General features: G+C 62.4%; 4 protein-coding genes across 5 annotated transcripts in view; 3 read left to right on the top strand and 1 right to left on the bottom strand.

Moving 5' to 3' along the window:
* The window catches only part of GNG7 (G protein subunit gamma 7), a 39,942-nt gene extending 33,918 nt beyond the window's left edge, over positions 1 to 6,024 (top strand). The window contains exons 4-6 of one of the 2 annotated variants that reach the window (XR_015774635.1): positions 2,323 to 2,441; positions 3,147 to 3,350; positions 5,768 to 6,024. Coding sequence is in view for 1 of the 2 variants with exons in the window: in XM_088067873.1 (XP_087923999.1) it covers positions 2,361 to 2,441; positions 3,147 to 3,272 (207 nt within the window). In the remaining variant the exon portion in view is untranslated. Of the gene's footprint in view, positions 1 to 2,322; positions 2,442 to 3,146; positions 3,399 to 5,767 lie in introns of those variants that run through there. The other variant, XM_088067873.1, reaches the window with a different exon arrangement.
* Positions 6,025 to 11,255: 5,231 nt separating this feature from the next.
* Positions 11,256 to 12,911, bottom strand: GADD45B (growth arrest and DNA damage inducible beta). Its single transcript, XM_005531169.3, has 4 exons — positions 12,730 to 12,911; positions 12,544 to 12,645; positions 12,069 to 12,282; positions 11,256 to 11,959 (listed from the first exon to the last, which is right to left on the bottom strand). Exons 1-4 carry the CDS (start codon positions 12,765 to 12,767, stop codon positions 11,846 to 11,848), a joined length of 468 nt encoding a protein of 155 aa, XP_005531226.1. The 5' UTR covers positions 12,768 to 12,911; the 3' UTR covers positions 11,256 to 11,845.
* Positions 12,912 to 15,026: 2,115 nt separating this feature from the next.
* LOC102111360 (cocaine- and amphetamine-regulated transcript protein-like) lies at positions 15,027 to 17,037 on the top strand. The gene is made up of 3 exons (XM_005531265.3): positions 15,027 to 15,786; positions 16,555 to 16,638; positions 16,738 to 17,037. The coding sequence occupies exons 1-3, from the start codon at positions 15,655 to 15,657 to the stop codon at positions 16,843 to 16,845; spliced, it is 324 nt and encodes a 107-aa protein (XP_005531322.2). The 5' UTR covers positions 15,027 to 15,654; the 3' UTR covers positions 16,846 to 17,037.
* Positions 17,038 to 18,313: 1,276 nt separating this feature from the next.
* On the top strand, positions 18,314 to 26,407 carry MAP1S (microtubule associated protein 1S). The gene is made up of 7 exons (XM_014259900.2): positions 18,314 to 18,452; positions 19,849 to 19,950; positions 20,485 to 20,567; positions 20,656 to 20,796; positions 21,833 to 24,956; positions 25,034 to 25,251; positions 25,764 to 26,407. Exons 1-7 carry the CDS (start codon positions 18,314 to 18,316, stop codon positions 25,917 to 25,919), a joined length of 3,963 nt encoding a protein of 1,320 aa, XP_014115375.2. The 3' UTR covers positions 25,920 to 26,407.
* Positions 26,408 to 27,304: the final 897 nt, after the last annotated feature.

Below are 27,304 nucleotides of genomic sequence, written 5' to 3'. Positions count from 1 at the left end.
GGGACAGGGATGGGGGTGGCAACAACTCCCAGGAGTTCCCTGAACTCTCCCTGGGCTGATTCATCAGCCTCGCTCCGTAAACAGGAAGCTGAGAAAGTACAGGCAGGTGATCCTGTGCTGCTGCCAACACTTGGAAACACAAATTCCTTGAATTTTTCCACCCCCCAGCTGCCTGCTGCTAATTCCTTGTCCAGGTGAACCGTGGTTCTGGCAGTGCCTGCAGCAGGAAGGGCTCTGGAGCTCGTGGATTTGGAAGGAGCTGGACTTTGACACGGAGCTTTTCCCTGCTCCTAATCCCATTGCAGAACCTGGGATTGGGAGGGATTCAGACAGTGGAATCTGGGAGTGGGAGCAATGTAGATCCCATAGTGGAATATGGGACTGGGAGGGATTCAGATTCCCCCTGTGGAATTTAGGATTAGGAGGGATTCAGATCCCACAGTGGAATTTGGGATTGGGAGGGATTGAGATCCCCCTGTGGAATTTGGGATTGGGAGGGATTGAGATCCCCCTGTGGAATTTGGGATTGGGAGGGATTGAGATCCCCCTGTGGAATCTGGAATTAGGAGGGATTGAGATCCCCCTGTGGAATCTGGAATTAGGAGGGATTCAGATCTCCCTATGGAATTTGGGATTGGAAGGGATTCAGATCCCACTGAGGAACTCAGCCCCTTCTCTTTGCTCTTGGGAGAGGGAAAAGGCCCTGCTGGGATTCCCTGGGATCCTGGGAGCCGCGGCTCCTGTCCTTCCCCGGAGGAACAGCCGCCTTCCTCCTCCCCTGTTCCACAGAGCCAGACCTGATTTCACCCTGGCAGCTTCCCCGTCTTGGCCTGACTTAACTTCCAGGACGGGAGAGGCGGAGATTCCCAAAGAACCCTGCTAATTCAGGGAATTCTCCCGCGGCAGAGCCGGGAACACGGGGCCGGGGCGCCTCTGGTTCCCCCCCACAGAATTCCCGAGTTCTGCTCAGGGATTGAGGAGCCGGGAATTGCTGCCAAGCAAAACAATCCCTGAGAGCGCCCTTGCGGTCTGGAATAAACTCCCAAAATGTCCAAACACAGGCGAGACGGCGAGGATTTTTGGGATGGGACAGGCGCTCCCAGCCCGATCCCGCCGGGAATGTTTGGCTTTGAAGCCGCCAGGCGTGGGGAGAAGGTTGGAGGAGTCTCTAATTAAGCGGTGGAAAGGCTGCGGTGGGCGGCTGGCGGGGCCTGGGAGCGCCGGCGGGATCTGATCCGTGTCTGCTTTGGCTCCTTCTCCTCCTGGAATGGTCTCCAGCTCTGCTGGGATGGTGGGAAGGGCTGAGTCACCGGCGGGAGGCGGCAGCCGGGACACGGGGGTGTCACCGAGAGAAATCCCCTGGATTTTGGGGTCTGGCCAAGGGGTTCGGAGCAGCCGGCCCCGGGATCGGGGAGGATTCTTTCGGTGTCGTGGATAAAATCCTTCAGTTGTTGGGTGAAACTGAGGGGGAGAAGGGGGTGCAGGGTCTGCCAGGGAAATGTGGGGGTGCAGGGACACGGCTCCAGGGGCAGGATGGACGTGATCCCGTGGGGAGATTGGATGTGATCCCAGGGACAAGATGGACATAATCCCATGGGGAGATTGGATGTGATCCCGTGGGGAGATTGGATGTGATCCCATAGGGAGATTGGATGTGATCCCATAGGGAGATTGGATGTGATCCCATGGGGAGATTGGATGTGATCCCATAGGGAGATTGGATGTGATCCCATGGGGAGATTGGATGTGATCCCGTGGGGAGATTGGATGTGATCCCGTGGGGAGATTGGATGTGATCCCATAGGGAGATTGGATGTGATCCCATAGGGAGATTGGATGTGATCCCATGGGCAGGATGGACATGGCCCCACAGAGTTGGACACAAATCCCATGGGAAGTCTGGACACAAATCCCATGGGAATGCCAGACACAAATCCCATGGAAGGCTGGACACAAATCCATGGAAAATCTGGACACAAATCCCTCTGGACACAAATCCCATGGGAAATCTGGACACAAATCCCATGGGAAATCTGGACACAAATCCCATGGGAAATCTGGACACAAATCCCTCTGGACACAAATCCATGGAAAATCTGGACACAAATCCCTCTGGACACAAATCCCATGGGAAATCTGGACACAAATCCCATGGAAGGCTGGACACAAATCCCATGGAAGGCTGGACACAAATCCATGGAAAATCTGGACACAAATCCCATGGGAATGCCGGACACAAATCCCAGGCAATGCCGCCGTGGTCCCGCAGCCGGAGCAGCTCCGTGCACCGCTCCAACCCCGCTTTTTCCATGTTTTTTCCAGGATTCTGCTGTGCCGGGGCCCGGAGCCGATGGCAGAGAATGTCCACGACTAACAACATAGCGCAGGCCCGCAAGCTCGTGGAGCAGCTCCGCATCGAGGCCGGCATCGAGAGGATCAAGGTGAGGATGGCAGCGGGAAAAATCCCGACTTTTCCTCCCCTGGGATGTGCCCAGCTCGGAATGGCAGCGATCCAGGATTCCCTCTGGGATCTGGAGATGGAAATCCTCGCTGGGCTGGGAATATCCCACAAACTCCTGGGTTTTCACCCCTCAACATCCAGGTGTCCGTGCTCGGAGCTAATCCCAAATCCCTGAAAACTATGGATACAACATTACATTTACATCTCCCTGCTGGGTTATTTCCCCACTCTCCTCACTTTAAATCCTGATTTTCCACGTCCAATTCCCATTTTTCCTCCTCATCTCCACCAAATTTCAGTGGAAATTTCAGGGAAAAGCTGGATGTAAATCCCCAAAACTCCTGGAAGTTCCAGTGACTCCGAGCTGGGAATATTCCCACAAATTCCTGGGGTTTTTCCCCAATATCCAGGTCTTGAAAGCATCTTTGGAGCTAATCCCAAATCCCTAAAAACATGGATACAATATTCCATTTACATTTCCCTGCTGGGTTATTTCCCCACTCTCCTCACTTTAAATCCTGATTTTCCACGTCCAATTCCCATTTTTCCTCCTCATCTCCACCAAACTTCAGTGGAAATTTCAGGGAAAAGCTGGATGTCAAACCCCAAAAATCCTGGAAGCTCCAGTAACTCCGAGCTGGGAATATTCCCACAAATTCCTGGTTTTTTTCCCCCCCATTTCCAGGTGTCCAAAGCATCCTCGGAGCTGATGAATTACTGTGAGCAGCATGCCCGGAACGATCCTCTCCTGGTGGGAGTTCCCGCTTCCGAGAATCCCTTTAAGGACAAAAAACCCTGCATCATCCTATAGCTCCGGATCCTTCCGGAAAGGAATTCCCATCCAACCTCCGGATCCAGGTTCCTCCACACTTCCACCTGCGCCCAGGGGGTAAAAACTCAACGCTGGCTTCAAACAGAACTTAAAAAAAAAAAATAATTATCATTCCTGAGAAAACAAAAAAAAAAAAACCAAACAAAAAATCAAAAAAATTCCCCGAGAAAAAAAAAAAACATCCCCAAAAAAATCCTGAAAAAATCCATTTGGGAAAGGGGGGGATTTTAGGGAAAGGGGCGGTCGCTTCCCGGAGAGGAAAGCTGGATTAAAAATTGGAATTGGGATTTAAAAATTGATCCGGGGTTGAGGGAGGAAAGGGCGGAGGGGGATTTTTTATCGGGATATTTGGATTTGGGAAAGGGGCGGTGCAGGAGGAGGAGGAGGGCGGGGTCATTCCCAGTGGGAATCCAAGCGGGAATTTCCTCTGGAGAAGGGACGAGGTGGGAGCGATTTTGTAGAAAATCAGAATTAAAAAAAACCAAAAAAACTCCAAAATCCCCAAATCCAGCTGGAAAAATCCCAGTTGGGAATGGCCAAAGGGAGGCTGGAGAAGCTTTTCCCTGCATCCCACGGCTCTGCTCGGATCCAGGGATGGCCCTGCGGGGGAATTCTCAGCTGGGAGAGATCCCAGGAGGAATTTTAGGGATGGGGGAGGCCGGGATCTTTGTGCTGTCCCCAAATTCGGGAAGGGAAGGAGCCTCCCGCTGCATCCGGAATCTTGGAAAAATCGACTTTTTTTGGGGGGGTTTCAACCCAAATCGGCAAATTCCCGGCGTTTCCCATCTCCTTTTTCCGCACTGGAATTCTTCCCGCTGAACTCGGGGCCTGGGAAGTGTCCCGGGAAGTTTGGGGTGGGTGGGGAGGGGGAGCGGGAGGAGCAGCTCCGTTCCCAGCCTTGGGAATCTGGGAATGGGATTGAGGCGGGAGAGTTTGGATCTCCCAGGGGTGACCCGGGATGGAGAGAGGAGCCTGGGAGAGCAGGGAAAGGGGGATCCAGGGAAAAGGGGGATCCAGGGAAAAGGAGAATCCAGGGAAAAGGGGGATCCAGGAAAAGGAGAATCCAGGGAAAAGGGGGATCCAGGGAAAAGGGGGATCCAGGGAAAAGGGGGATCCAGGGAAAAGGGGGATCCAGGGAAAAGGGGGATCCAGGGAAAGGAGAATCCAGGGAAAAGGGGGATCCAGGGAAAAGGGGGATCCAGGGAAAAGGGGAGAAGGAAAAGGGGGATCCAGGGAAAGGAGAATCCAGGGAAAAGGGGGATCCAGGGAAAAGGAGGATCCAGGGAAAAGGGGGATCCAGGGAAAAGGGGGATCCAGGGAAAAGGGGAGAAGGAAAAGGGGGATCCAGGGAAAGGAGAATCCAGGGAAAAGGGGGATCCAGGGAAAAGGGGGATCCAGGGAAAAGGGGAGAAGGAAAAGGGGGATCCAGGGAAAAGGAGAATCCAGGGAAAAGGGGGATCCAGGGAAAAGGGGGATCCAGGGAAAAGGGGGATCCAGGGAAAAGGGGAGAAGGAAAAGGGGGATCCAGGGAAAAGGGGAGCAGGGAAAAGGAGAGAAGGAGACGCTTCCATGGAGCCCTTGGAAAGTGCCAGGGCTGGCGGATGCTCGGGAGAGCTCCGGGAATTCCCATGGAGTGGCCACAGGATCCGTCGGGAAGAGGCAGATCCCGGGATTTGGGGGTCCGAGCCCAGTCCATGTCCCCAGGGCCCATCCCGGGGCTCAGCAGCGCCTGGGAGACATTCCCAGAATCCCAGAATCCGTGAGGCTGGAAAAGATTTCCCAAGGCCACGGCAGGGAGAGGCCATTCCCGGTTATCCTGAGGTTTTTTGGGAAGGGATAAAAACAACCCTGAGGTGAAATCCTGGGAGTTTCCCCGTTCCCCCAAAAAAGCTTTGGATTGGGTTAGGAATGCCAGGGATCCCATCACGGGACAGGGAGCAATTCCCATGGGAAAGGATTCGCAATTCCCTGGATCCGGAATTGCGAAATTCCCCAAGCGGGGCAGGCTGGACACCGGGAGCTGCTCCAGGCGTTTTCCAGAGGCGGATGGAATTCCCGGGGGTACCGGGACGGGCAGAGCCGCTCCACGGCTGCGGGAATTCGCTATTCCTTCTTTTCAGCCCGCCCTCATTTGGCAACAAAATGGGGAAAATCCCAAGTTTTTAACACTGAAACCTGAGCGGCTTTTCCTGGGAAAGCTCCCCGCGGTGTCCCGGAATTCCAGGGCTCGGGAATGTCCCGCTCATCCCAGCAGAGCAGGGAAAACGGGATCATTTCCCAATCATTTCCCTCCCTGTCCCCCCAGCAAAGCTTTTTCTGGAGAGTTCGATCCCAAATCCCCTCAATCCCATCCCGCTCCAAGCTCCATCCCGCCGGGAATCGCTCCCGAGTCCGGCCCGGGATTCCTTCTCCAGGAGGGAATTCCCTCTGTCCTGAAACTCTCGGACAATTCCAGCCTTATTTTTCTACTCCAGATCTGATTCTTCCTCTGTGTTCGAGACCAGAGCTTGGTGCTATCCCGGAGCCGGGAATTCTTCCTCCTCCTCCTCCTCCTCCTCCTCCTCAGGGGCTCCAACCCCCACCCCCGTCCCGGGAGAATCCCACGGGATGGGGATCCCAAGGAATTCTCGCTCAGAGGCTTCGGGGTCCCTCTGCCTCCCCCATCCCGGGATCCTGCCCGAGACAAAGGAGCCGGGAGAAGGGAAAAAGGGATGGGAGAAGGGAAAAAGGGGATGGGAGAAGGGAAAAAGGGGATGGGAGAAGGGAGAAAGGGGATGGGAGAAGGGAGAAAGGGGATGGGAGAAGGGAGAAAGGGGATGGGAGAAGGGAGAAAGGGGATGGGAGAAGGGAGAAAGGGGATGGGAGAAGGGAAAAAGGGGATGGGAGAAGGGAAAAAGGGGATGGGAGAAGGGAGAAAGGGGATGGGAGAAGGGAAAAAGGGATGGGAGAAGGGAAAAAGGGGATGGGAGAAGGGAGAAAGGGGATGGGAGAAGGGAGAAAGGGGATGGGAGAAGGGAAAAAGGGATGGGAGAAGGGAAAAAGGGGATGGGAGAAGGGAAAAAGGGGATGGGAGAAGGGAAAAAGGGATGGGAGAAGGGAAAAAGGGATGGGAGAAGGGAAAAAGATGGGAGAAGGGAAAAAGGGATGGGAGAAGGGAAAAAGGGATGGGAGAAGGGAAAAAGGGATGGGAGAAGGGAGAAAGGGATGGGAGAAGGGAAAAAGGGGATGGGAAAAAGGAAAAGGAGCCATGAGAAGGGGCAAGGAACCGGGAAAAAATGTTTGGAAAAAGGAAAAGGGGCTGGGAAATGGGGTTGGGAAAAGGGGTTGGGAGAAGGGAAAAGGAACCAGGAGAAGGGAAAAGGAGCCGGGAAAAGAGGCAGGGAGAAGGGAAAAGGGAGCAGGGGCAAGGAACCAGGAAAAAAGGTTTGGAAAAGGGGGAAAGGAAAAGGGGCCGGGAAATGGAAAAAGAGGGAGGGAAAAGGGAAAAAGGGATGGGAAAAGGAGCTGGAAAAGGGAAAAGGGGTTGGGAGAAGGAGCAGGAAGAGGGGGCAGGAAGGCCGGAGAAAGGCCATGGAGCATCTCCCACGGGATCCCGGAATTCCGACAGGGAGCTGGGAGTGGGAGACCGGGCGTAAAAAAAAAAAAAAAATCCTTAATTTTAGATTTATTTTTTTCCTTTTTTTTTTTTTCCCCCTGGAATTTTCTCCTTGTCCAAGTAAATCCCGTGCTCATCCCGTGGGTGTTTTTGTACGGCAGAAATCCCGATTCCCGGGGAGCTGCTCGTACTTTGTTTAACGCGTTTGCCAAATAAATTTATTTTAAAAAGAAAAGGAAAAAACTCCAAAAAAAAAAAAAAGGAAAAAGGAGGGAAAAAAACCACAGGAAAAAAAAAAAAAAGGGGGAGAGAAAAAAAAAAAAACCACACAAAAAAAGAACTTTTCAGGACTTTTTAAGTGCTGGAAGGGGAGGAGTCGGAGCCCAAATCCATAAAAGCCTTTTTTTTTGGGATTTAACCACATGCCCAGATCTGTCTGGCCTTTCTTTATGGGATGTGGTGAAGCCAGTGCCAAAAATAGAAATCTGGGAATAAAAGGAAACTTTGCTCCTATTCCAGTTTTCCTCCCTTTGCCTCGCCCTCCCCTCCCTGTCTCGGGGGACGGAGCCAGGACACCCCGGAGCCTCTGGATCTTCCCAAATCCCTCTTTTTTATTCCCTTAAAATCCATCTTTATTTAAAATCCCAATAATTCATCCACTCCGAGCCCCCGTGGCGCTCCTCGTTTTCTCCTCTCTGATCTGTCATTCAAACGATCATTAATTATTATTATTAATTATTATTATTATTAATTTGCCAAACTCTGATCTTGTTGCCAAACGCCGATCCAGGTTTTTTTTCCCGGATTGTCCTTAGGAAGTGCTCGGTGTCTGTGCCGTAGGATCCTCATCCGTCTGCAATTCCCGAGGTTTTGGGGGTTGTTTTTTGGGATTTGTTTTGTTGATTTTTTTCCCCTTTCTCGTGTGCCATAGCCCCGATCCCTCCTCGTGTTTAATATTCCCTGGAATCCTTCCCAAGTCAATGGATAACACAATAAAAAGGCTCACTTTGCATTTTCCCAGATTTCCTCTGCCTGCCTGGGAATTCCGGATCCTCCGGGATTGAAACCCCCTTGGGAATCCACTCAGGGATCCTTCCACTCTCAGGGATTCCCTTTTCCCACCCTCTGGAACTGCTGGGACCCCCCTGGATCTCCCCTCCTCATTCCTGGGTGGATTCCAGATCCTGGAGGAATTCCAGATCCTGGAGGAATTCCAGATCCTCTGGGATTGAGAGTCCTTGGGAATTCTCTGAGTCTCAGGGATTCCCTTTTCCCACCCTCTGGAGCTGCTCAGACCCCCCTGGATCTTTTCTCCTCATTCCTGGGTGGATTCCAGATCCTGGATGGATTCCAGATCCTGGAGGAATTCCGGATCCTCTGGGATCCCTCTGGGATTGAGGAGCCTCTGGGATTGAAACCCCTTGGGAATCTTTCCACTCTCAGGGATTCCCTTTTCCCACCCTCTGGAGCTGCTCAGACCCCCCTGGATCTCCCCTCCTCATTCCTGGGTGGATTCCAGATCCTGGAGGAATTCCGGATCCTCTGGGATTGAGAGTCCTTGGGAATTCTCTGAGTCTCAGGGATTCCCTTTTCCCACCCTCTGGAGCTCCCTGGATGCTCAGATGGGATCGGGATTGGCGATTCCCGGGAATTGCAGCTCCTCAGGAATCTCCTTATCCCGCCCTTGGGAATTCCCAGCTCTCAGGAATTCCCTTTTCCCACCGCTCTTCTCCCCATCCCTGGTGGCTCCTCCACGGGAGCCCTTGGGAATTTCCTTTTTCCCGGGAACCTCCGGAGCGGAGGAATCCAAACCCAGCGCTGCATTCCTTCCTTTTTCCGGGAAAAGGGATCCCGGCCTGTTCCAGCTTCCCGGCAGCTCCGGAGCCGCATTCCCAGAAAATCAGCGGGAATCGTTGGGAATTTTCAGCCCCAAAACCGCTGGGAAGTGACGGGGGTGGGACAGAGAGCGGGATCCAACCCCAGAATCCCAAAATCCCCCCGGAATTCCCATCAAAACTCCGGGAACCGGGAGCGGCACCGGGCCGGGCACGGCCAGAAACACCCGGCCGCCCTTCCCCGGGCTGCTTTTAGCCTGCCCGCCGCCCTAATTAACCCCCGCCGCCCTAATTAATCCCTGCCTCCCTAATTAACTCCCGCCGCCCTAATTAACCCCTCGCCCTCCCAGCCGAGGCCACCGCGCCGGCCCCGCCCTGCCCCGGGTCCCCCCCGGTGTCACCTCGGGGTTCCCGGGGACCCCCCCCGCCCCCGCCACCCCCTGCCCGCGGGGGATGCCCCGATGTCCCCACGGGGGACACCCGTGACGCAATGCTGACGTCACGGAGGTGAGTTCCTGCTCCGTGCCTCAGTTTCCCGCAGTGTTCCGGGGCTGTCGGGATGGGCGGAGCCGCTCGGGAATTGGGGGTGGGGGGGACACAGGCGGTGCCCCCCCGGTTTTTTGTCCCCGGTGTCGCTCCCGGGGTGGAGCCCGAGCTCGGGGCCGGGGCCAGAGCCAGAAATGAGCGGTGCCCCGAGCCAGGAAGGGGCTCCGGGACCCCCCCGGGACCCCCAAACCCCCCCGGGACACCGGTGTCACCCCCCGGGACACTCGGGGTGGCATCTGCGCCCTCTTCCCCCCCAAAAAACCCTCCCCCCAAAAGTGTCAGCATTTGGGGGTGCCCAACACCCATCCTGCACCCCCCGGGCCGGCTGCGATCTGCTAATTATTTATTAATTACCTAATTATGGCCCAGGGTTTAATGATCCCGCGCTGGCCGTGCGGGGGGGTCGCGGTGCTGATTTGGGGGGGGGGGGGTTCCCCCATTCCCAACCTTGGGAATTCTTTCCCGGCGCTGGGAGGGTGCCGGGGGGGGGGTGGGGGTGAATCGGGGACCCCTCCCCGAACCCCCAAACCCCGCAGCCCCCCCCCGTGCCCGGAGGGAGCCACTGTCCCCCCTCTTGCTGGGGGGACTTTGGGGTCCATGGGGGGGTTCTGTGGGGGTCCCGGGGCTCTGGGGGTGCCCCAGCTGCTGTTTGGGGGGTCCCAGGGGGTCTCAGGTGGGTCTGAAGGTTCCTGAGCCCTTGGGCTGCTGTTTGAGGGGGTCTTTGGGGGGTCCCGGGGCTCTGGGGGTGCCCCAGCTGCTGTTTTGGGGGGTCCAGGGGATCTCTGTGCCCATGGTTGGGATCTTTGGGGGGTTCCGGGGGTCTGGGGGTGCCCCAGCGGCTGTTTGGGGGGTCCAGGGGATCTCTGTGCCCATGGTTGGGATCTTTGGGGGGTTCCGGGGGTCTGGGGGTGCCCCAGCTGCTGTTTTGGGGGGCACAGGGACACCGTGGGGGTGTCTCAGTTGCGTGACCCCGGTGCCGGGGGGGAGGGCTCCAAGGGGGCTGCGCTCGGGGGTGTCCTGCGGGTGGCAGGGGGGGATTTTGGGGGTTCGTCACCCCCTCCCGCGCCCGTGACACAGCCGAGGCCTGACACACCGGTCACACGAGCGGCACGGCCGCGGTGACAGCGGCGACAGGAATGGCCCCGTGACCCCGGAGCCGCCGAACGAGTCCGGGCAGCCCCGGCCGCCCCCGGGCCCTTTTCCCTTTGGGGTTTTCCCGGGGGGATCTCAGGGAACAGCGAGACCCCACAGCTCGTGTCAGCCCGGGGTGGGGGGGTCGCAGTTTGGGTCCCCACCAAGTTTTGTCACCACTTTGTCCCCTGGGACCGCCGGGACACCACGGTGCCTCCGTGCCTCAGTTTCCCCGCCCCGCGATCAAAACCCCGAATGAGGGCACAGGGCACGTCCCCGAGGCACGGGACACTCTGGGATCGTCACCGTGTCCCCAGCCGGGGCTGGCCGGTCGCTGTGTCCCCGCCCGGAGTGACACCGTGTCCCGGCCGGGGCTGGCACCGCTCCCGGGTCCACCCGGGGTCACCCCGTGCGAGCCACGCGGGGCAGGGCGAGCTCAGCCCAACCCCAAACCCCCATCCCCGACCCCCCCCCGGAACCCTCGGGATTCCCACCCTGTCCCCACCCCCGGGGCACGGAGGGAATTCCGGGGGGACTCCCCCGGGCTCGCCCCCAGCCCGGTTCCCACGGCCGCGGTTTCTGCGGGGGTGGGGGAAACTCCATCCCCGGCCCGTGCCTCAGTTTCCCACGGAGCTCAGGGCACCTCGTGGGTGTTTTTCTTGGAAAAAAAAACTTTTTTCAGAGAAGGGCGGGGTGGGAATTTCCTCCTCCTGCAGCAGCGGAGAGGCCACACACGGGTGGGAACCCCCAGGCTGGGTGGAGCCCACCCCAAAACCCACCCAGGAGGCGCCGATCCCGCTGCCGGCTCCCTTGGGAACGGCTCCAGCAGAGCAGGGGGAAGAGCAAACACCACAGTCACGTCAGACATTTTATTGCAAATAAATTTAGCTCCTCGCTCGGTAGAAGAATAAACTCTGTTAAAGGTTCAGCTCAGGGTCTCCAAGTGCAAAAGCAGCACCCGGGGGGTGCAGGTCCATCTGTGCAGACGTCGAGAACTTCTTCGAAAAGCAGTTTTTTTGCAAGAACAACAACAACAAAAAAAATTAAAAATCCAGCCCTCTGCAATCCTCGCCTCCTTCGGGTCCCAGCTGCCAAAAATCCTGAGTCTCCAGCTCCGGCCCACGGTCCAGCTCGACTCCTCGGCCGGCAGCTCCGGCCAGTGTCTGTCCCTCGGGGCTCCGGCCAGTGTCCATCTCTCCCCGGGCTCCGGCCAGTGTCCATCCCCCTCCGGGCCTGGCACGGCTCCCTCCGTTCCCACCGCAGCGGCCGCGCTCCCCCTTCCTCCTCTCCGGTTCAAAAGAAAAATAAAATCGGTGGGTTTTGGGTATTGTGGGTTGGAACTGGCTGATTCTCCTTGGTTTTTTTGGGTTTTTTTTTTTTGTTTTTTCCTGCTGTTTTCTGTTGGGTTTTTTTTTTTAATCCCTCAAGTCCAGGCCGAGATGGGCTCAGCGTTCCTGCAGACACACGTAAGGCACCCACTGGTTCCTATCGCGACTCTCGGCGCAGTAACTCGCCACCTCGGCCAGCCCCTGACTCTTCCAGGCGTCCGTGTGCGGGTTCTGGGGGGGAGCAGGAGCACGAGGTTAGTGCCACCAGCGCCGCGACACGTGTCCCCGAGCCGCCGCGTCACCCTCCCCGGCTCCCGGCCGTGTCACCCCCCCTGCTCACCGTGACCAGCAGGCAGTGCAGGTCCCGGGGCTCGGAGCCCGGCTCGGGCTCGCCCAGGATGGCAGCGAGGCGCTGCATGCCCGACACGCGCAGGATGTGGATGTCGTTGTCGCAGCAGAACGCCTGGATGAGCGTGAAATGGATCTGCAGGGCGATGTCACCTTCGTCCTCCTCGTCGGTGGCCAGCACGCACAGCACCACGCTGTCGGGGTCCCTGCGGGGGGGGACACGGAGGGTTAGGGACAGCTCGGGACGGTGGAAACCCCCGTGTCACCTCCCTGTCGCGCTAGGAATGGGGGACAGACCCCCTCCTCAAATTCTGCCTGGTCACCCCCCCTGCGAAACGCTCCTGCCAAGAGCCAGCCCCGCGCTCAGCGGGCCGGGATGAACCCCGCCAGGAGAGCCGGAGCCCCCGACAGAACCCCCGACAGAGCCGCCGACAGAGCCCCCGACAGAGCCCTATCGCGATACTCACACATTCATGAGCTTGGCCGACTCGTAGACCCCCACGGTGAGCCGGTCCTGCCGCAGAGCCGACACCAGCACCCGCTCCACCGCCTCGCTTACCGCCTGCATCCTGTCGGGAGGAACGGCAGAGCCGGTGAGCGGCGGCGGCAACCGCGGAGCCCCCGCCGCCCGCCCCGAGCCGCCCGCCACTTACTTGCTGCTATCGCAAGGCACCAGCTCCTCCAGGGTCATGGTGCAATTATAATCCTCAGGAGAAGAAGGCAAATTCCAAGAGCAATAGTCCCGAGTGCAGCTACCGCGGGGATACCGCTGAGCTATCGCGGCGCTATCGCGATCCCCGGTCCCGCTCCGCTCCTTCCGCCGCTCCAGCGCGATCGCTCTGAGGCACCGCCGCGCCCTGCGCCGCCTTTTATAGGCTCCTGCGGCCGGGCGTAGTCTCGCGCGGCGCCCCCGCCTCTTCCATTGGCTGGCGCCGCGCGGAGCCGCCCACGGACGCGGCGCTGATTGGGCGCCGGCGGCGGGACCCACGTGGGGGTGAAACGCGGGGGGGGAGCGCGGGGGAAACCCCCGCCCTGAAACTGCGCCCCCCCCGCGCCGGGGCGGGCGTGGGAGCGGCGGGGCGGCGGCACCGGGGGGAACGGGGGAACCGGGGGAACCGGGGGGCACCGAACAGGGGGGTCGGGGTCCGTCCGTGGGACCGGGGCCCGCCCCGGGGGTCGTTTCTTGCATCGGCGGCTGCCCCGGGGGTCTCTCCGGGGGTCGCTCGGTGCACCGGGGGTGATCTGTGGGACCGGGGACTGCAACGGGGCGGTCGCTCTGTGCACCGGGGGTTGCTCCGGGGGTCGGTCCGTGGGACAAGGAGGCTGCACAGAGGGGTCGGTCCGTGGGATGGGGTCTGCTCCGAGGGTCGGTTCTTGCACCGGGGATCGGTTGGTGCACCGGGGGGTCGGGCCCTGGGACCGGGGCTGCACCGGGGTTTTTGTGCGTGAAGTGGGAGCGGTACCGGGGGGTCGGTCCGTGCACCGGGGTCTGCACAGGGGGGTCGTTTCGTTCACCGGGAGCGGTACCGGGGGGTCGGTCCGTGCACCGGGGGCTGCACCGGGGGTCTGTGCGTGCACCGAGGGGTCGGTCCGTGCACCGGGGGCTGCACCGGGGGTCTGTGCGTGCACCGAGGGGTCGGTCCGTGCACCGGGGGCTGCCCAGTGGGGTCGGTCCGGCTCTCGGGGGCGGCAGCGGGGGTCGGTTCGTGGGCCGCTGGACGCTCCGTGCACCCGGGGCTGCACCGGGGCTCTGTCGGTGGAGCGGGGGCGGCACCGGGGGGCGGCAATTCACGCACCGGGCCGCGGGGGCGGCTCTGTCCGTGCAGCGGGACCTGCAGCCGGGGGCGGGAGTGGTCGGTGCGCTCCGAGCCGGGGGAAACGGGGACACGCGGGGAGCTCCGTGCGGCGGGCGGGCGGCGGCCGCCACCTGCCGGGAACACGGCCCGGGCCCGCCGGGGACGCGCTCCCGCCGCCCGCGCTTGTCCTTGGCACACCGGAGTCGCTTCACCGCGTCCCCCAGTCCCGCAGCTGCACCGGACCGGTGCGCGAACCCCCGGGGCCGTGGGGTCACGGGAGGTGCCAGAACCGTGCCTCAGTTTCCCTCGGTCTCGTCCTCCTGAGCCGTACTTCCCACGCTGCCACCCGGCCACGGCGGTGCTGGCGCTCCGTGCGCGTCCCCGCTGTCCCCGGTCCCCTCTCGCTGTCCCCGCTGAGCGCCCGGTGTCCCCCCGGCCCGGTGCCCGAGCACGGCCGCGCTCCCGCTCGGAGTCCTCCAGGCCAGCAGGCGGCGCTGGCTTCGCCCTCCCGTTGCTCCGCAGCACGGCCTTATGGGAAGTGTAGTCCCGGAGCGCCCCGCCCTTCCAGCGCCGTTAAACGGGGACTGCATTACCCAGAAGGCTTCGCTGCCGTGTGGGCGGAGCCTCGGGGTGTGGGCGGGGCGGGAGCCGCTCCCCCAAACCGGGACCGGGACCGGGGTTGAGCCGGAATGGGGCCGGGGGCCACCAAACCGGGCTGGGACCCGAGTGGGGCGGGCTGGGGGTCACCAAACCGGCCCCGACCTGGGCTGGGGACAACCGAACCGGGACCAGACCGAGTGGGGGCAGTCGAAACCGAGCTCGAGCGGCGTCAGGGGCCACCGGCCTGGGTCTGGAAGCCACCAGACCGGGACCGGACTGGGCTGGGGCCAGGCGGGGTTAACCGGGACTGAGCTGGACCGGGGCCCCGGGCGACCGGACCAGGCTTGGGAGCCAGGACCGGACCGGTTTTGGGTTTTGGGGTGACCGGATCGGCGGCTGTCGGGGTTCTCCACGCTTGGGTCCGGTGGTGCCCGCGGCTCGGTCCCGCCGCCCTTCCCGTCCCGGTTTCTGCGGGGATCTCCCCGTGGATCCCCAAAGCCCAGCGAGGACGAGGGTAGGGAGGAAGATGCTGATTCAGGACCTGGAGTGGCGGCGGGACGGGGGAAACCCCCCGGGGGTGATGGGGGACTGGGGGGGTCCCCTGGGGACAGAGGGAAACGGGGGCGGTGTCTGTGGGGGTCCTGCGGGGTTTGGGGACATAAAGGGACCGGGCAGGGATGGAGCGGGAGAGGAGACCCCGGTGGGGACACTGGAGAGCCTGGAAGGGCTGTGGGACAGCAGAGCTGCAGCCCCCCTGTGTCCCCCTGGCTGTCCCTCTGTCTGTCCGTGTCTGTCCCCCTGTCTGTCCGTGTCTGTCCCTGTCTGTCCCCCTGTCTGTCCCCCCCTTCCCAATAACGCCGTTTGTCCCCCTCTCGTGCCCGCCCGGTCTGTGCCGTGTCCGGTGGCCGCTCCGGGCTGGGGATGCGGCCCGATCCCGGTGTTTGCTCAGGGAATTGGCAGCGGCTGCGGCCTGCGGGGGTCACCCGGGGGTCCCCGCTGCTGACGTCCGTCCCCGGCCCTGGCTGGTGGCCCCGGTGTCCCCAGGGGCGCTGTGTCCCCCCTCCAGCCCGGTGACGGTGCCGGGTTTTGGGCGACCCGTCTGCGTCACCGGCTGTTTGCGGGGGTATAAAGCGGAGCCCGGCACATCCCGGAGCATCCAGGGGCGCAGCCGGCACCGGGAACATGGAAAACGCTCGGCTCTGCCTGCTCTGCCTGCTGGGCTCCGGCCTCATCCTGCTCGGCACCCCCGAACCGGTACCGGAGCTCCGGCCCGCCCTGAGCCCGCCCGGGCACAGCCGGGAGGAGACGGAGCTGGTAAGGGGCTGGGGGAGGGGGAAAGGGGGTTCCCAGCACCCCCCGAGCGTTTTTGGGGCATTTTGGGATGTTCCTGCTCCTCCCGTCCCGGTTCGGGACCGGTTCCGGGCGGTCCCGGGGGAACTGGGGAGGGGAAACCGAGACCCCTCCGCTGGTTTTGTGCTGCTGTCCCGGGGTCCTCGGGACACCGGGGACATCCCGGAGCACGCGACTATGGCCGGTTTGGGGAGTTTTGGTCGTTTTCTCCTTCCCGGTTCCATCCCGAGCTCTGGCTCAGCTGCAGGAGGGTGGTGGGGACCGGAGAGGGGACGTGGGGGTGGGAGGCAGCCGAAGGACAGACCCTGAACCCCCCCGATCCTGCCCCAGCCCTGATTCCTGACCTGGATGAGCCGGACACGGGGTGGGGACGGGACAGGAGCGTGGGAGACCCGGGGTGACAAATCCAGAGATCCCGGGGGACCCGGGTGACAAATCCAGAGATCCCGGGGGACCCGGGGTGACAAATCCAGAGATCCCGGCTGTCCCGAAGGACTCGGGGTGACAAATCCAGAGATCCCGTGGGACCGGGGATGACAGATCCAGAGCTCCGGGATGTGCCGGGGGACCCGGGGTGACCCTGCGGAGCACCGGGGTGTCCCAGGAATTTGGGGTGACACGGATCCAGAGCTCCCGGGGGACCCGGGGTGACCCTGCGGAGCCCCGGGGTGTCCCAGGGGACCCGGGGTGACCCTGCGGAGCCCCGGGGTGTCCCGGCGCTGACCCTGGCAGGTGGAGGTGCTGCAGGAGGTGCTGGACAAGCTGCGGACGCGGGAGCCGCCGGCGCTGGAGAAGAGGCTGAGCTGGCTGCCCTGGGTACGGCGGGGCTGGGGCTCGCCCTGAGGCTTCGGGGGGACCCCAAACCCCCCCGTTCTGTGGGGGTGCAGCCCCGGGGCTGACGGTGCCGCCCCGCAGTGCGAGCCCCGGGAACCGTGCGCGGTGCGGCGGGGGGCGCGCATCGGGAAACTCTGCAGCTGCCCCCGCGGAACCTCCTGCAACCTCTTCATCCTCAAGTGCTCCTGAGGCTCCGGGGACACCGGGGGACACCGGGGGACACCAGCTGCCACCCGCCTGCGCCCCGGGCACGGGAGGGAGGGGGAGCCGCGGGCCCCCAGCCCCCTCCCCGCACCGGGATGGATCCGCACCGAGCAGCGCCGGTGCCCCGGCCCGGGGGCTGACGGTGTCCAGGGACGCATTAAACCATCGGATCCGCGCCTGCCGCCTGCTTTTTTGGGGGGGATTTTGAGGTTCCCAGCCCCCTCTGGCGCCTCCTGAGGGCCGGGGGCTGTTTCCTGCTGTGGGTTCACGTCGGGAGTGTGGGATTGGGGCTGGGATGAGGAGCAGGGAGTGGAAATGGGAACGCTGCGGGGACGGGCGGGGAGCCGAGTCCTGGATCCGCGGGATGCGGGGGCTCACACAGCCCGGCCCGGCCGCATCCAGAACCCCAAATCCCCCATCCAGAACCCCGAACCTCCATCCAGAACCCCGAACCTCCATCCAGCACCCCAAATCCCTCATCCAGCACCCCAAATCCCCCATCCAGAACCCCGAACCCCCATCCAGAACCCCAAATCCCCCATCCAGAACCCCAAATCCCCCATCCAGCACCCCAAATCCCTCATCCAGCACCCCAAATCCCTCATCCAGCACCCCAAATCCCTCATCCAGAACCCCAAATCCCCCATCCAGCACCCCGAACCTCCACCCAGCACCCCAAATCCCCCGTCCAGAACCCCAAATCCCCCATCCAGAACCCCAAATCCCCATCCAGAACCCCAAATCCCCCGCCCAGAACCCCAAATCCCCCATTCAGAACCCCAAATCCCCATCCAGAACCCCAAATCCCCCGTCCAGAACCCCAAATCCCCCACCCAGAACCCCAAATCCCCATCCAGAACCCCAAATCCCCCGCCCAGAACCCCAAATCCCCCATTCAGAACCACAAATCCCCATCCAGAACCCCAAATCCCCCATTCAGAACCCCAAATCTCCCATCCAGAACCCCAAATCCCCCATTCAGAACCCCAAATACCCATCCAGAACCCCAAATCCCCATCCAGAACCCCAAATCCCCCGTCCAGAACCCCAAATCCCCCATCCAGAACCCCAAATCCCCATCCAGAACCCCAAATCCCCCGCCCAGAACCCCAAATCCCCCATTCAGAACCACAAATCCCCATCCAGAACCCCAAATCCCCCATTCAGAACCCCAAATCTCCCATCCAGAACCCCAAATCCCCCGCCCAGAACCCCAAATACCCATCCAGAACCCCAAATCCCCCATCCAGAACCCCGAACCCCTCCCGCGCGGACCCCACCCTGTGCCCCACCCCGCGCGTTGCCCCTTTAAGAAGCCTCTCTCCCACCTCCGCCCCGCCCACCCGCCTCCCGTCCGGCGCCTCCCATTGGCTGGCGGTGACATCAGTGGGCGTGGCGGTCCCGGCGGTGACGCAGGGGGCGTGGCCGGCGGGCCGGGCGGGGGGGGCCGTAGATGGCGGGGGGGCCGGTGGCTCCGGTGGCCGCGGCCCCCCCGGCCCCGGGGCCGCCCCGCTTCTCGCTGCTCGCCATCGTGGGCGGCGGCTGCCACCGGCCCGGCCTCAGGGCCGCCGCCCTGCAGCAGCTGGAGCGAGGTGAGACCGCGCGATGCTCCGGGGGGATCCTCCCGGCGCCGCCCGCACCCACCGGAGGAGCGCCCCCCCCGCTCCCCCCCACCCAGCCCGGGGATGCTCCGTTCGGTCCCGCAGCAGCGGGGTGTGATCGCCCCTTATCGGGCTGCCCCAGCCCCCCGGGATCTGCCCTTCTCCTGCCTCTTTGTGTTCCCGGGGGTTGCGCCCCGAAATTCCCGGGATTTGCCCCAATTCCTGCCCCCCCCCCCCCCCCCGGGGATCTGCGCCCTCTAAAATCCCACGGTCTGCCCCTTTTTCCTGCCCCGAAATCCTCAGGGAGATGAATCCTCAAGCTCTTTCTCCTCCCAAGACCTCCAGGATTTGCTCCCCCTGGATTTGACCCCCCCCTCCAGGATCTGCCCCTTTTCCTGCACCCCGAAATTCCCAGGATCTGCACCCCAAAATTCCCAGGATTGGTCCCCCGAAATTCCCAGGATCTGCACCCCGAAATCCCTTGGATTGGTCCCCCGAAATTCCCAGGTTTTTTACCCTGAAATCCCCAGGATTTGCACCCCGAAATCCCCAGGATTTTCATCCCTAAACTCCCGGGATCTGCTCCTTTCCCTGCCCCTCAAGCCCCCAGAATGTTCCCCCCAGATTCCCAGGATTTGCTCCCCAAATTCCCAGGATCTTCCCCCCGGGGCGTTCTCAGGATTTGTCCTCCCAGACCCCCGGGATCTGCCCCCCAAATTCCCAGGATTTTCCCCATTTCCTGCCCCAGGATTTACCCCACGTATTTTAGGGACCCCCCTCCAGCCCCCACATCCCTCCCTGAGCCCTGCCCGGATTTGGGGGGGGGGTCTCAGGCCGTGCCATCCCAGCGGGATCAGATCCCAAAACCAGGACGGGAGGGACATTCCCAGTCCTGATCCATTGTCCCCCGGCTCTGGGACCGTCCCAAACCTCACCAAAACCACCCCAAAACGGCCCCAAACTCTTGTGCAACCCCCGGGGCCGTTACACCATCCCCACCCCGCCACCGGCAGCACCCGGAGCCACCCGAATTTTTGGGAATAAGCTCCCAAAATCCCTTTTTGTGGAGTCTCAAAGCGATCTTTGGGCTCTGCACCTGTCCAGGTGCTGACAGGTAGCTCCAAATCTGGTAATTCCATAATTGGCAGCTCTGAGGAGGCGTTGGCAGAGCTGTTCCGTGCCCCGGGGGATCGGGATTTGGGATTTGGCAGAGCCGGAGCTGCCGTGAGTCACGGCAGGAGGAGCTCACCAGGTGCTTGGGGACACCCCAAAATCACCTCAGCTGGGGATTTTTTGGGGGGGATTTCAGGGTTTTTTGGGGTCCAAAATGCCAATTTTTTTTTTATTCCCAAGTTTTTATTTTTTTATTCCGTGTTTTTCTCCGCAGGGATCCGCTCGTGGGACATCGACCTGGCCTCCTGCAACCTGGACGAGCAGCTGAAGCTCTTCGTGTCCCGGCACTCGGCCACCTTCTCCAGCATTGTGAAAGGTGAAATACGGGATAAAAAACGGGGAAAAATCGGGGAAAAACCGCTCCCAGGAGCCGGGGAGTGGTGGGAGGGGGTGTTGGTGGTCAGGGACGCCCCCTCCCCATTTTCTCCTCCCGGATTTTGTGGGAACAGGCCTGGCTTTGTGCCTCCCCCCTCATCCAAACCCCGTGATCCCCCCACGTGAGGAGCCGCTTCCTTCTCCCACCCCGGCTGGGATTTTCCGTGGAGGGATGGAATGGGGAATTTGGAGCTCCAGGGCTTTTTCCTCCAGCACATCCCACCCTTGGCTGGGCCCACAGTGGGTGTTAAACCCCCAAAACCCCTCCTGGGACCACCCAGAGCATTTCAGGGAGTCTCCCCCAGCTCCCCTCCCCGTGGCAGGAAGGACACGGGAAGCGTTTCCCTCGGCCCCCGCCGTGTCCGGGAACGCGCCCGTCCCTCTTCCTCCGGAAAACCGGGCACTGCCTGGCCCTGGGGGACAAATTTGGGAGGCTGGAGCGGGGTGGGGAGTGACTGTCACCGTGTCCCCGCAGGTCAGCGCACCCTCCACCACCGCGGGGACGTGCTGGAGACCCTGGTGCTGCTGAACCCTTCGGATAAATCCCTGTGCGACGAGGTGAGGCGGGCAGGGCGCGCTGGGGCCACCCCGGCGCTGTCCCCAGGGCGTCCCCTCCGTCCTGACGTGTCCCCCGCTCCGTCCCCAGCTGCGGAACCTCATCACGGACGTGTCGCAGCACAAGCTGCTGGTGTTCGCGGGGCCCTGCGTGGAGGACACCGGGGAGCTGATGCTGCAGACCGGCTGCTTCTCCCTGCGGGATTTCATCCAGATTTTCACGGATAAGGAGGTGCGGAGCTGCTGGAGGAGCTGGGGAAGCAGCGGGAGGGGTTTGTGGGGACGCTGGCTGAGCACGGCGCCGGCGGCTCCTCGGGAATGATCCTCGCACGGGGGGCACTGCGAGGTGGGGGGAAAATCCAGGGGGGCTGCGGCAGGAAAAGGGGAAAGTGCTGGGGGTTTGGGGGGAAAATCCTGGGGGTTTGGGGGGAAAATCCGGGGGGTTTGGGGGGAAAATCCTGGGGGTTTAGGGGGGCAGATCCTGGGGGTTTGGGAGGGCAAATCCTGGGGGTTTAGGGGGGAAGGTCCTGGGGGTTTAGGGGGGAAGGTCCTGGGGGTTTGGGAGGGCAAATCCTGGGGGTTTAGGGGGAAGGTCCTGGAGGTTTAGGGGGGAAGGTCCTGGAGGTTTAGGGGGGAAGGTCCTGGGGGTTTAGGGGGGAAGGTCCTGGGGGTTTAGGGGGTGGATGCTGGGCATCTGGGAGTGCAAATCCTGGGGTTGTTGGGGGGGAAGATCCTGGTGGTTTGAAGGGCAGGGAAAGGGGCAGATCCTGGGAATTTAGGGGGGAAGATCCTGGGGGTTTGGGGGGGCAGATCGTGGGGGTTTAGTGGGGGAGATTCTGGGAATTTTGGGGTTCAGATTCCGGGATTTTTGGGATGCAGATCCTGGGGATTTTGGGGTGCAGATTCCGGGATTTTAGAGATGCAGATCCTGGGGATTTTGGGGTGCAGATTCCGGGATTTTTGGGATGCAGATCCTGAGAATTTTGGGGTGCAGATTCTGATAATTTAGAGGGGCAGATCCTCACCTGCCAGGGGGTCACAGCCGAGGTGTGGGGGGGGTCAGGGAAAGCTCCCCCTTTTGCGAGCCCCCCAGGACCCTGCCCAGCAACAGAGGAGGCCCCAAAACCCCCCAAAAAAGCAGGCAGCAGGTGTGGATCCAACCATCTCACGTGTTCCTGGACACCTCCCACCCCCACGGGTCCGTCCCGGTGGGGGGACAGGGGGTGACCCCGGTGCCCCCTCCCACCCGAAGCCGCCCCTCTGCGCAGGTGGGGGAGATCCTGAGCTCTGCGGACCCCTCGGCCAAGGCCAGGCTGACCATCAGCTGCCCGGATTTCGGGGAGTGGAGGGACTCGGGCTTGGAGCACCACAACCTGCAGGACTTCATCGAGCTGCGCTACAACCCCGGCTGCGTGCTGCCGGAGATGGAGGGGCTGGAGGAGTTCATGGAGTACCTGTCGGAGTCCCTGGAACCCCAGTCCCCCTTCGACCTCCTGGAGCCCCCCACCATGGTGGGATTCCTGAAGCTCTCCAAGCCCTGCTGCTACATCTTCCCGGGCGGGAGAGGCGACTCGGCTTTCTTCGCCGTCAACGGCTTCAACGTCCTGGTCAATGGCGGCTCCAACCCCAAATCCTCCTTCTGGAAGCTGGTGCGGCACCTGGACCGCATCGACTCCATCCTGGTGACGCACGCGGGCACGGACAGCCTGCCCGGCATCAACAGCCTGCTGCAGAGGAAGCTGGCCGAGCTGGAGGAGGACCCGTCCCAGAGCTCGCAGGGCAACGGCGACTGGGCCAAGAACCTGATCTCGCCCGAGCTGGGCGTCGTCTTCCTCAACGCCTGCGAGAAGCTGAAGGACATCGAGGGCGACTCGCGGGTGCTCAAGAGCTGCGACGAGGCCGCGCTGACCCTGCACTACCTGGACAAGTTGGGCATCCGGCCCAACCTGCTGGCCCGCGACGGCGGCCCCCGCGCCGAGCCCACCGTGCTCTTCCAGAAGATGGGGGTGGGCCGGCTGGACATGTACGTGCTGAACCCCGTGAAGGGCACCAAGGAGCTGGAGTTCCTCCTGCAGCACTGGGCGGGGAACGGCTTCCCCAAGGAGCAGGAGCTGCCGCTGCAGTGCCTGACCTCGCTGTGCGTCCTGCTGGTGTGGCACCCCGTCAGCCGCTCCGAGAAGATCATCCGCGTGCTGTTCCCCGGCTGCACGCCCCAGGCTCGCATCCTGGAAGGGCTGGAGAAGGTGAAGCACCTGGAGTTCCTCAAGCACCCCGTGGTCACCAAGAACGACCTGAAGGGGACGGCGCAGGCGGAGAAGCCGCCCAAGCAGAGGAGGGCGGAGAGCAAGGAGAGCCTCAAGTCGGGCTCCAGGCTGAGCTTGGTGGAGGCCGCGGCGCCGGCGCCGAAGGAGAAGGCGCCGAAGGTGGAGAAGAAGGAGGTGAAATCCGGGACCAAGGAGAAGCCAAAACCCCTGGGGGACGCAGCCAGGACGGGGTCAGAAGAGGAGAAAGCCAAGGATGGCCGAGCCAAGCCGGAGTCGGCGGCAGAGAAGGCGAAGGGGGACGCGAAGCCGAAGGCGAACAAGGAGAAAGCGGCGCCCAAGAAGGAGCCGGCTGCCAGGAAGGAGGAGAAGAAGCCACCAAAGAAGGACGAGGGGGCCGAGGCCAAGAAGGAGGTGAAGGTGGTGAAGAAGGAGGCCAAGGCCGAGACGCTGCGGAAGGACTCCAAGGACAGCAAGGCTGAGGCCAAGGCTCCGGCCAAGGCTCCGGCCCGGAAAACGCCGGTCCCGGAGAGCCGCAAAGCCCCGGCCAAGGCCGGCAGCGTCAAGAAGTCCCTGCTGAAGAAAGAGCCGGAGAAACCCAAGGCTAAAAGCGGCCAGAAGGAGCCGGGAGCCTCGGACGGCTCCAAGTCCTCCTCCCCCGAGGAGATGCTGCCGGAGGCCGAGCAGGAGGGCGGGAGGAGGAGGAAGGAGGAATCCACGGATGAAGGCATCGCCACGGCCGACAGCGAGCTGGAGCCTTTATCCCTGGAGAACGGGGGGAACCGGCGCCCGGGGGTCCCGGGGGATCCGTCCTGCCTGGAGAACGGCCCGGAAGAGCCCGAGAGCCCCCAGCGCTTGCGCTACGTGGAGAGCAGCCCCCTGCGAGCCGTGTGCCCCCCGTCCCCCATGGCCAAGACCCCCAAGAGCGACCGCAGCGTCAACTTCGACCTGACGCCCACCGGGCTGCTCAACCACGGCCCCGAGGGCGCCGAGGATCCCTGCGGCAGCTCCGAGGAGAAAACCCTGGAGATGATGTCCCCGGCCAGCTCGGGGCCGGCCAGCGCCGGCCACACGCCCTTCCACCAGTCTCCGGTGGAGGAGGGCGCGGAGGAGACGGGCGCTGGCCGGCAGCAGAACGCGTGGCCGGCGGCCGGAGCGGGCAAGGAGGGCTCGGCGCCGGACAAGCAGGCGGGGTGCCTGTCCCTCAGCCCCTTCAAGGACGACGTCCCCGACGTGTCCCCCACCATCACCACGCCCTCGCTGCCGGCCGAGGTGGGCTCCCCGCACTCCACCGAGGTGGACGAGTCGCTCTCGGTGTCCTTCGAGCAGGTGCTGCCGCCGGTCAGCGAGTCCCCGCCGGAGGACGGGCAGCGCTCCCGCGGCTCCGGGGACGAGCCCGAGGCCGCCAAAGGGGGGCTGTCGCTGCCGCTGCGGCCGTGCCACCACCCGCCCTGGGCCGACGGGGACGCGGCGCCGCGGCCCGGCCGCCGCTCGGACTCGCCCCACGACGTGGACCTGTGCCTGGTGTCCCCCTGCGAGTTCGAGCACCCCAAGTCGGAGCGGTCGCCCTCGGCCGCCGCCAGCCCGCGGGAGCTGTCGGACAGTGACCCCTCGCAGGAGCTGGCGCCGCCCCGGGGCCGGCCGGGCGAGACCCCCCCGCCGTCGGTCAGCGAGTCGCTGCCCCCCCTCTCCGACTCCGACGTCCCTCCGGCCACCGAGGACTGCCCGTCCATCCTGGCCGACGGGCTGGAGTCGGACGAGGACTCGGAGCGGCCGCCCCGCGGCGTGGCCAGAGCGTGTGACCCGCTGCCAGCCCCCCTGAAGGACCCCTGTCCCCTCCCTGCCCAGCCCGGAATTTGCATGGTGGACCCCGAGGCGCTGCCCCCCGGCCGGAGGGAGCCCCCCGGCTCCAGGGTGAAGAGGACCCCGTCCCGCGTGGGCTCGGCGCCCGCCGCCCCCAAGGCCGAGTCCCCCCGCGTCCCCTCCTCGGCCACCAAGGCCAGGCCTCCCGCCGGGGACAAGGCCAGGCCGCCCCTCGGGGACAAGAAGGGCTCGTCCAGCGGGACCCCCGGCAACGCCCGCGGCGCTGGAGCGCGGCCGGCGGCCGGAGCCGGCCGGGCATCGCCGGCAGGTAGGGGCGGGCGGAGCAGGGGTGGCACCGCGGGGTCTTTGGGGACGGCCATGACCGCTGTCCCCCTGTCCTGGCAGGCACGAGGGCTGCAGCCCCCCAGGGACCCCCCGTCTACGTGGACCTGGCGTATCTGCCCGGCTCCTGGAGCGCCCGCACGGTGGACGAGGAGTTTTTCCGGCGGATCCGCTCGCTGTGCTACGTGGTCAGCGGCGATGACCACCTGAAGGAGGGGGTGCTGCGGCCGCTGCTCGATGCCCTCCTGACGGGCAAGCACCAGTGGGGCATCGACATCCAGGTGAGAGCCCGGCCTGGGGGCGTGGAGGGCTGGGATCGGCCTCCTCGTGGTGCTGGGGGGTGACAGAAAGTGTCCTGGGTGTCCTTTCTTCCTCCTGGGGGGTGACAAAAAGTGTCCTGGGTGTCTCTTCCTGATATTTGGGGGGGTGACAAAGTGTCCTGGGTGTCCTTTCTTCCTCCTGGGGGGTGACAAAACTGTCCTGGGTTCCCCTTCTTGTTGCTGGGGGAGTGACAAGGGGAGGTGGGATCAGCCCCCGCCTGATAATTTGGGGTGTGACAAAAAGTCCTGGGTGCCCCTTGCTGATAATTTGGGGGTGACAAAATATCTTGGGTGCCTCTTCCCAGCGCCTGAGGAGCTGACTGGACTTTTTGGGTGCCCCTTCCTGATGTCTGGGGGGGGTGACAAAACACCCCGGGTGCCCCTTCCCAAAAATTTGGGGGGTGACAAAACGCCCTGGGTGCCCCTTGCTGATAATTTGGGGGGTGACAAAGTGTCCTGGGTGTCCCCCTCAGGTGACTTTGATCCCCACTTTCGACTCGCTGGTGATGCACGAGTGGTACCAGGAGACGCACGAGCGGCAGCAGGAGCTGGGCATCACCGTGCTGGGCAGCAACAGCACCGTGGCCATGCAGGACGAGACCTTCCCCGCCTGCAAGGTGGAGTTCTGAGGGCTTGGGGGGGGGTCACCCTCACCCTCCTCAGCCCCTCTCAGAGCCCCCCACACCGCGCTGGGAGATGGGGCGGTGTCCCCCCACCTCCCCCCTCCCCAAAAAACGCCGCGCACGCCCCACGCCAGCCTCGCTCTGCACCCGCTGCCAGCCCCGGGAGGGGACAAGGGACCAGCTGGGGACAGGGAGGGGGTGACAGGATGTGTCCCCCCCCCACCACCACCCCCCTCCCACGGGCAGCTGGATGGAACAGGGTAAATTTTTGGTGTTTTGTTGGGATTTTGGTTTTTTTTTTTCCCCCCCCTCCCTTTCCCTGGATGAGCCACAATTCCCCCCCCCCCCCCCCCCCAAAATGCGGGGGGGGTGTCTCCAAATCTGGGACAACTTTGGGGGTCCCATCCCTGCGGGGGTTGAGATTGGGGGGGGGGCTGCTGCTTTGGGGCTGTCCCCGGTGTTTTTGGCCACCCTCTCCTCCCCCCCACCCGAAACGGTCCCACACCCCCCCCCAAAAAAAACCTGTTGTAACCCCCCCTCCACCTCCCAAAAATTGATTGTAACCCCCCCTCCACCTCCCAAAAATTGATTGTAACCCCTCCCCACCCAAAATTTCGGGGTGGGGGCTGTACAAAAGCAATCCCACCCCCTCCCCCACCCCCGGGAGTTGCCGAAATCTGTTCAAAACCAAACGCTCACGTGCAATTTTTAAGGGGTTTTATGAGCTTAGAGCACCAAAGGGGGGGTCAGGGTAAGGCTGGGGGGTGGGGGGGGCAGAATGTGACGACCCCCTCCCCAAATTCCCCCCTCCCACCCCCCCCTTGGACAAACACTAACCCGTTTTTTTGTAGGAGGCTCCTCGATGGCTCTTTTTGTAACGACTTTTTAAGATAAAACAGAAAAAAAAAAAAAACCCAAAAAAAAAAAAAAAGAAGATAAAAATCGTGAAAACTGAAAAAAAAAAAACCTTTTTTTTTTTTTTTTTGTGTGTCTTTGAGGGGAGGGGGTTTATTTATCTTCGCCCCCCCTCCCCACACACACACTCCCCTAAACGCCCTTTGGGGGCTTTTACCTTCGATTGTATCGTCCTACGTGTTCGGGGAGGGGGGCACTGAATGTTTCACCTTTAGTGCTTTATTATCATTTATTTTTTTGTCCCCCCCCTGGGCTGGAAGGTTTGGAGGTGGGTGGGGGGCGTTTTTTGGGGTGGCTGTGACGACTCCCCCCCCCCCCCACCTTTCCCCTGCCTCTCAAAACCCAGCCCCTCGCCCGTGGCCAGCGGCGCACGCTCCCCGTCTTGCACGCCACGTTCCCGTTTGGCAAATGTGTGGAAAATGAGCATTAAAGAGGATCGTTCCCAGTGGATTTTCGTCTCCTGGGGTTGGGTTTTG

This window comes from Pseudopodoces humilis, chromosome 28 (genome assembly GCF_049639895.1).
Source record: "Pseudopodoces humilis isolate 2021_Gansu_Grassland_sample_001 chromosome 28, ASM4963989v1, whole genome shotgun sequence".
NCBI classification, from domain to species: domain Eukaryota; kingdom Metazoa; phylum Chordata; class Aves; order Passeriformes; family Paridae; genus Pseudopodoces; species Pseudopodoces humilis.
Note: the sequence above shows the minus strand (reverse complement) of the source record. Positions and strands in the feature narration are given on the sequence as shown.

Excerpts from the sequence above, each read along its gene's own strand:
- MAP1S (XM_014259900.2), top strand. The coding sequence starts at position 18,314 with ATGGCGGGGGGGCCGGTGGCTCCGGTGGCCGCGGCCCCCCCGGCCCCG. Across the intron at positions 20,568-20,655 it reads ATAAATCCCTGTGCGACGAG|CTGCGGAACCTCATCACGGA; the intron begins GTGAGGCGGGCA and ends CTCCGTCCCCAG. Across the intron at positions 24,957-25,033 it reads CGGCCGGGCATCGCCGGCAG|GCACGAGGGCTGCAGCCCCC; the intron begins GTAGGGGCGGGC and ends CTGTCCTGGCAG.
- LOC102111360 (XM_005531265.3), top strand. The coding sequence starts at position 15,655 with ATGGAAAACGCTCGGCTCTGCCTGCTCTGCCTGCTGGGCTCCGGCCTC. Across the intron at positions 15,787-16,554 it reads GCCGGGAGGAGACGGAGCTG|GTGGAGGTGCTGCAGGAGGT; the intron begins GTAAGGGGCTGG and ends TGACCCTGGCAG. Across the intron at positions 16,639-16,737 it reads GGCTGAGCTGGCTGCCCTGG|TGCGAGCCCCGGGAACCGTG; the intron begins GTACGGCGGGGC and ends GCCGCCCCGCAG.
- GADD45B (XM_005531169.3), bottom strand. The coding sequence starts at position 12,767 with ATGACCCTGGAGGAGCTGGTGCCTTGCGATAGCAGCAA. Across the intron at positions 12,283-12,543 it reads TCGGCCAAGCTCATGAATGT|GGACCCCGACAGCGTGGTGC; the intron begins GTGAGTATCGCG and ends CCCCCCCCGCAG. Across the intron at positions 11,960-12,068 it reads TGCACTGCCTGCTGGTCACG|AACCCGCACACGGACGCCTG; the intron begins GTGAGCAGGGGG and ends GCTCCCCCCCAG.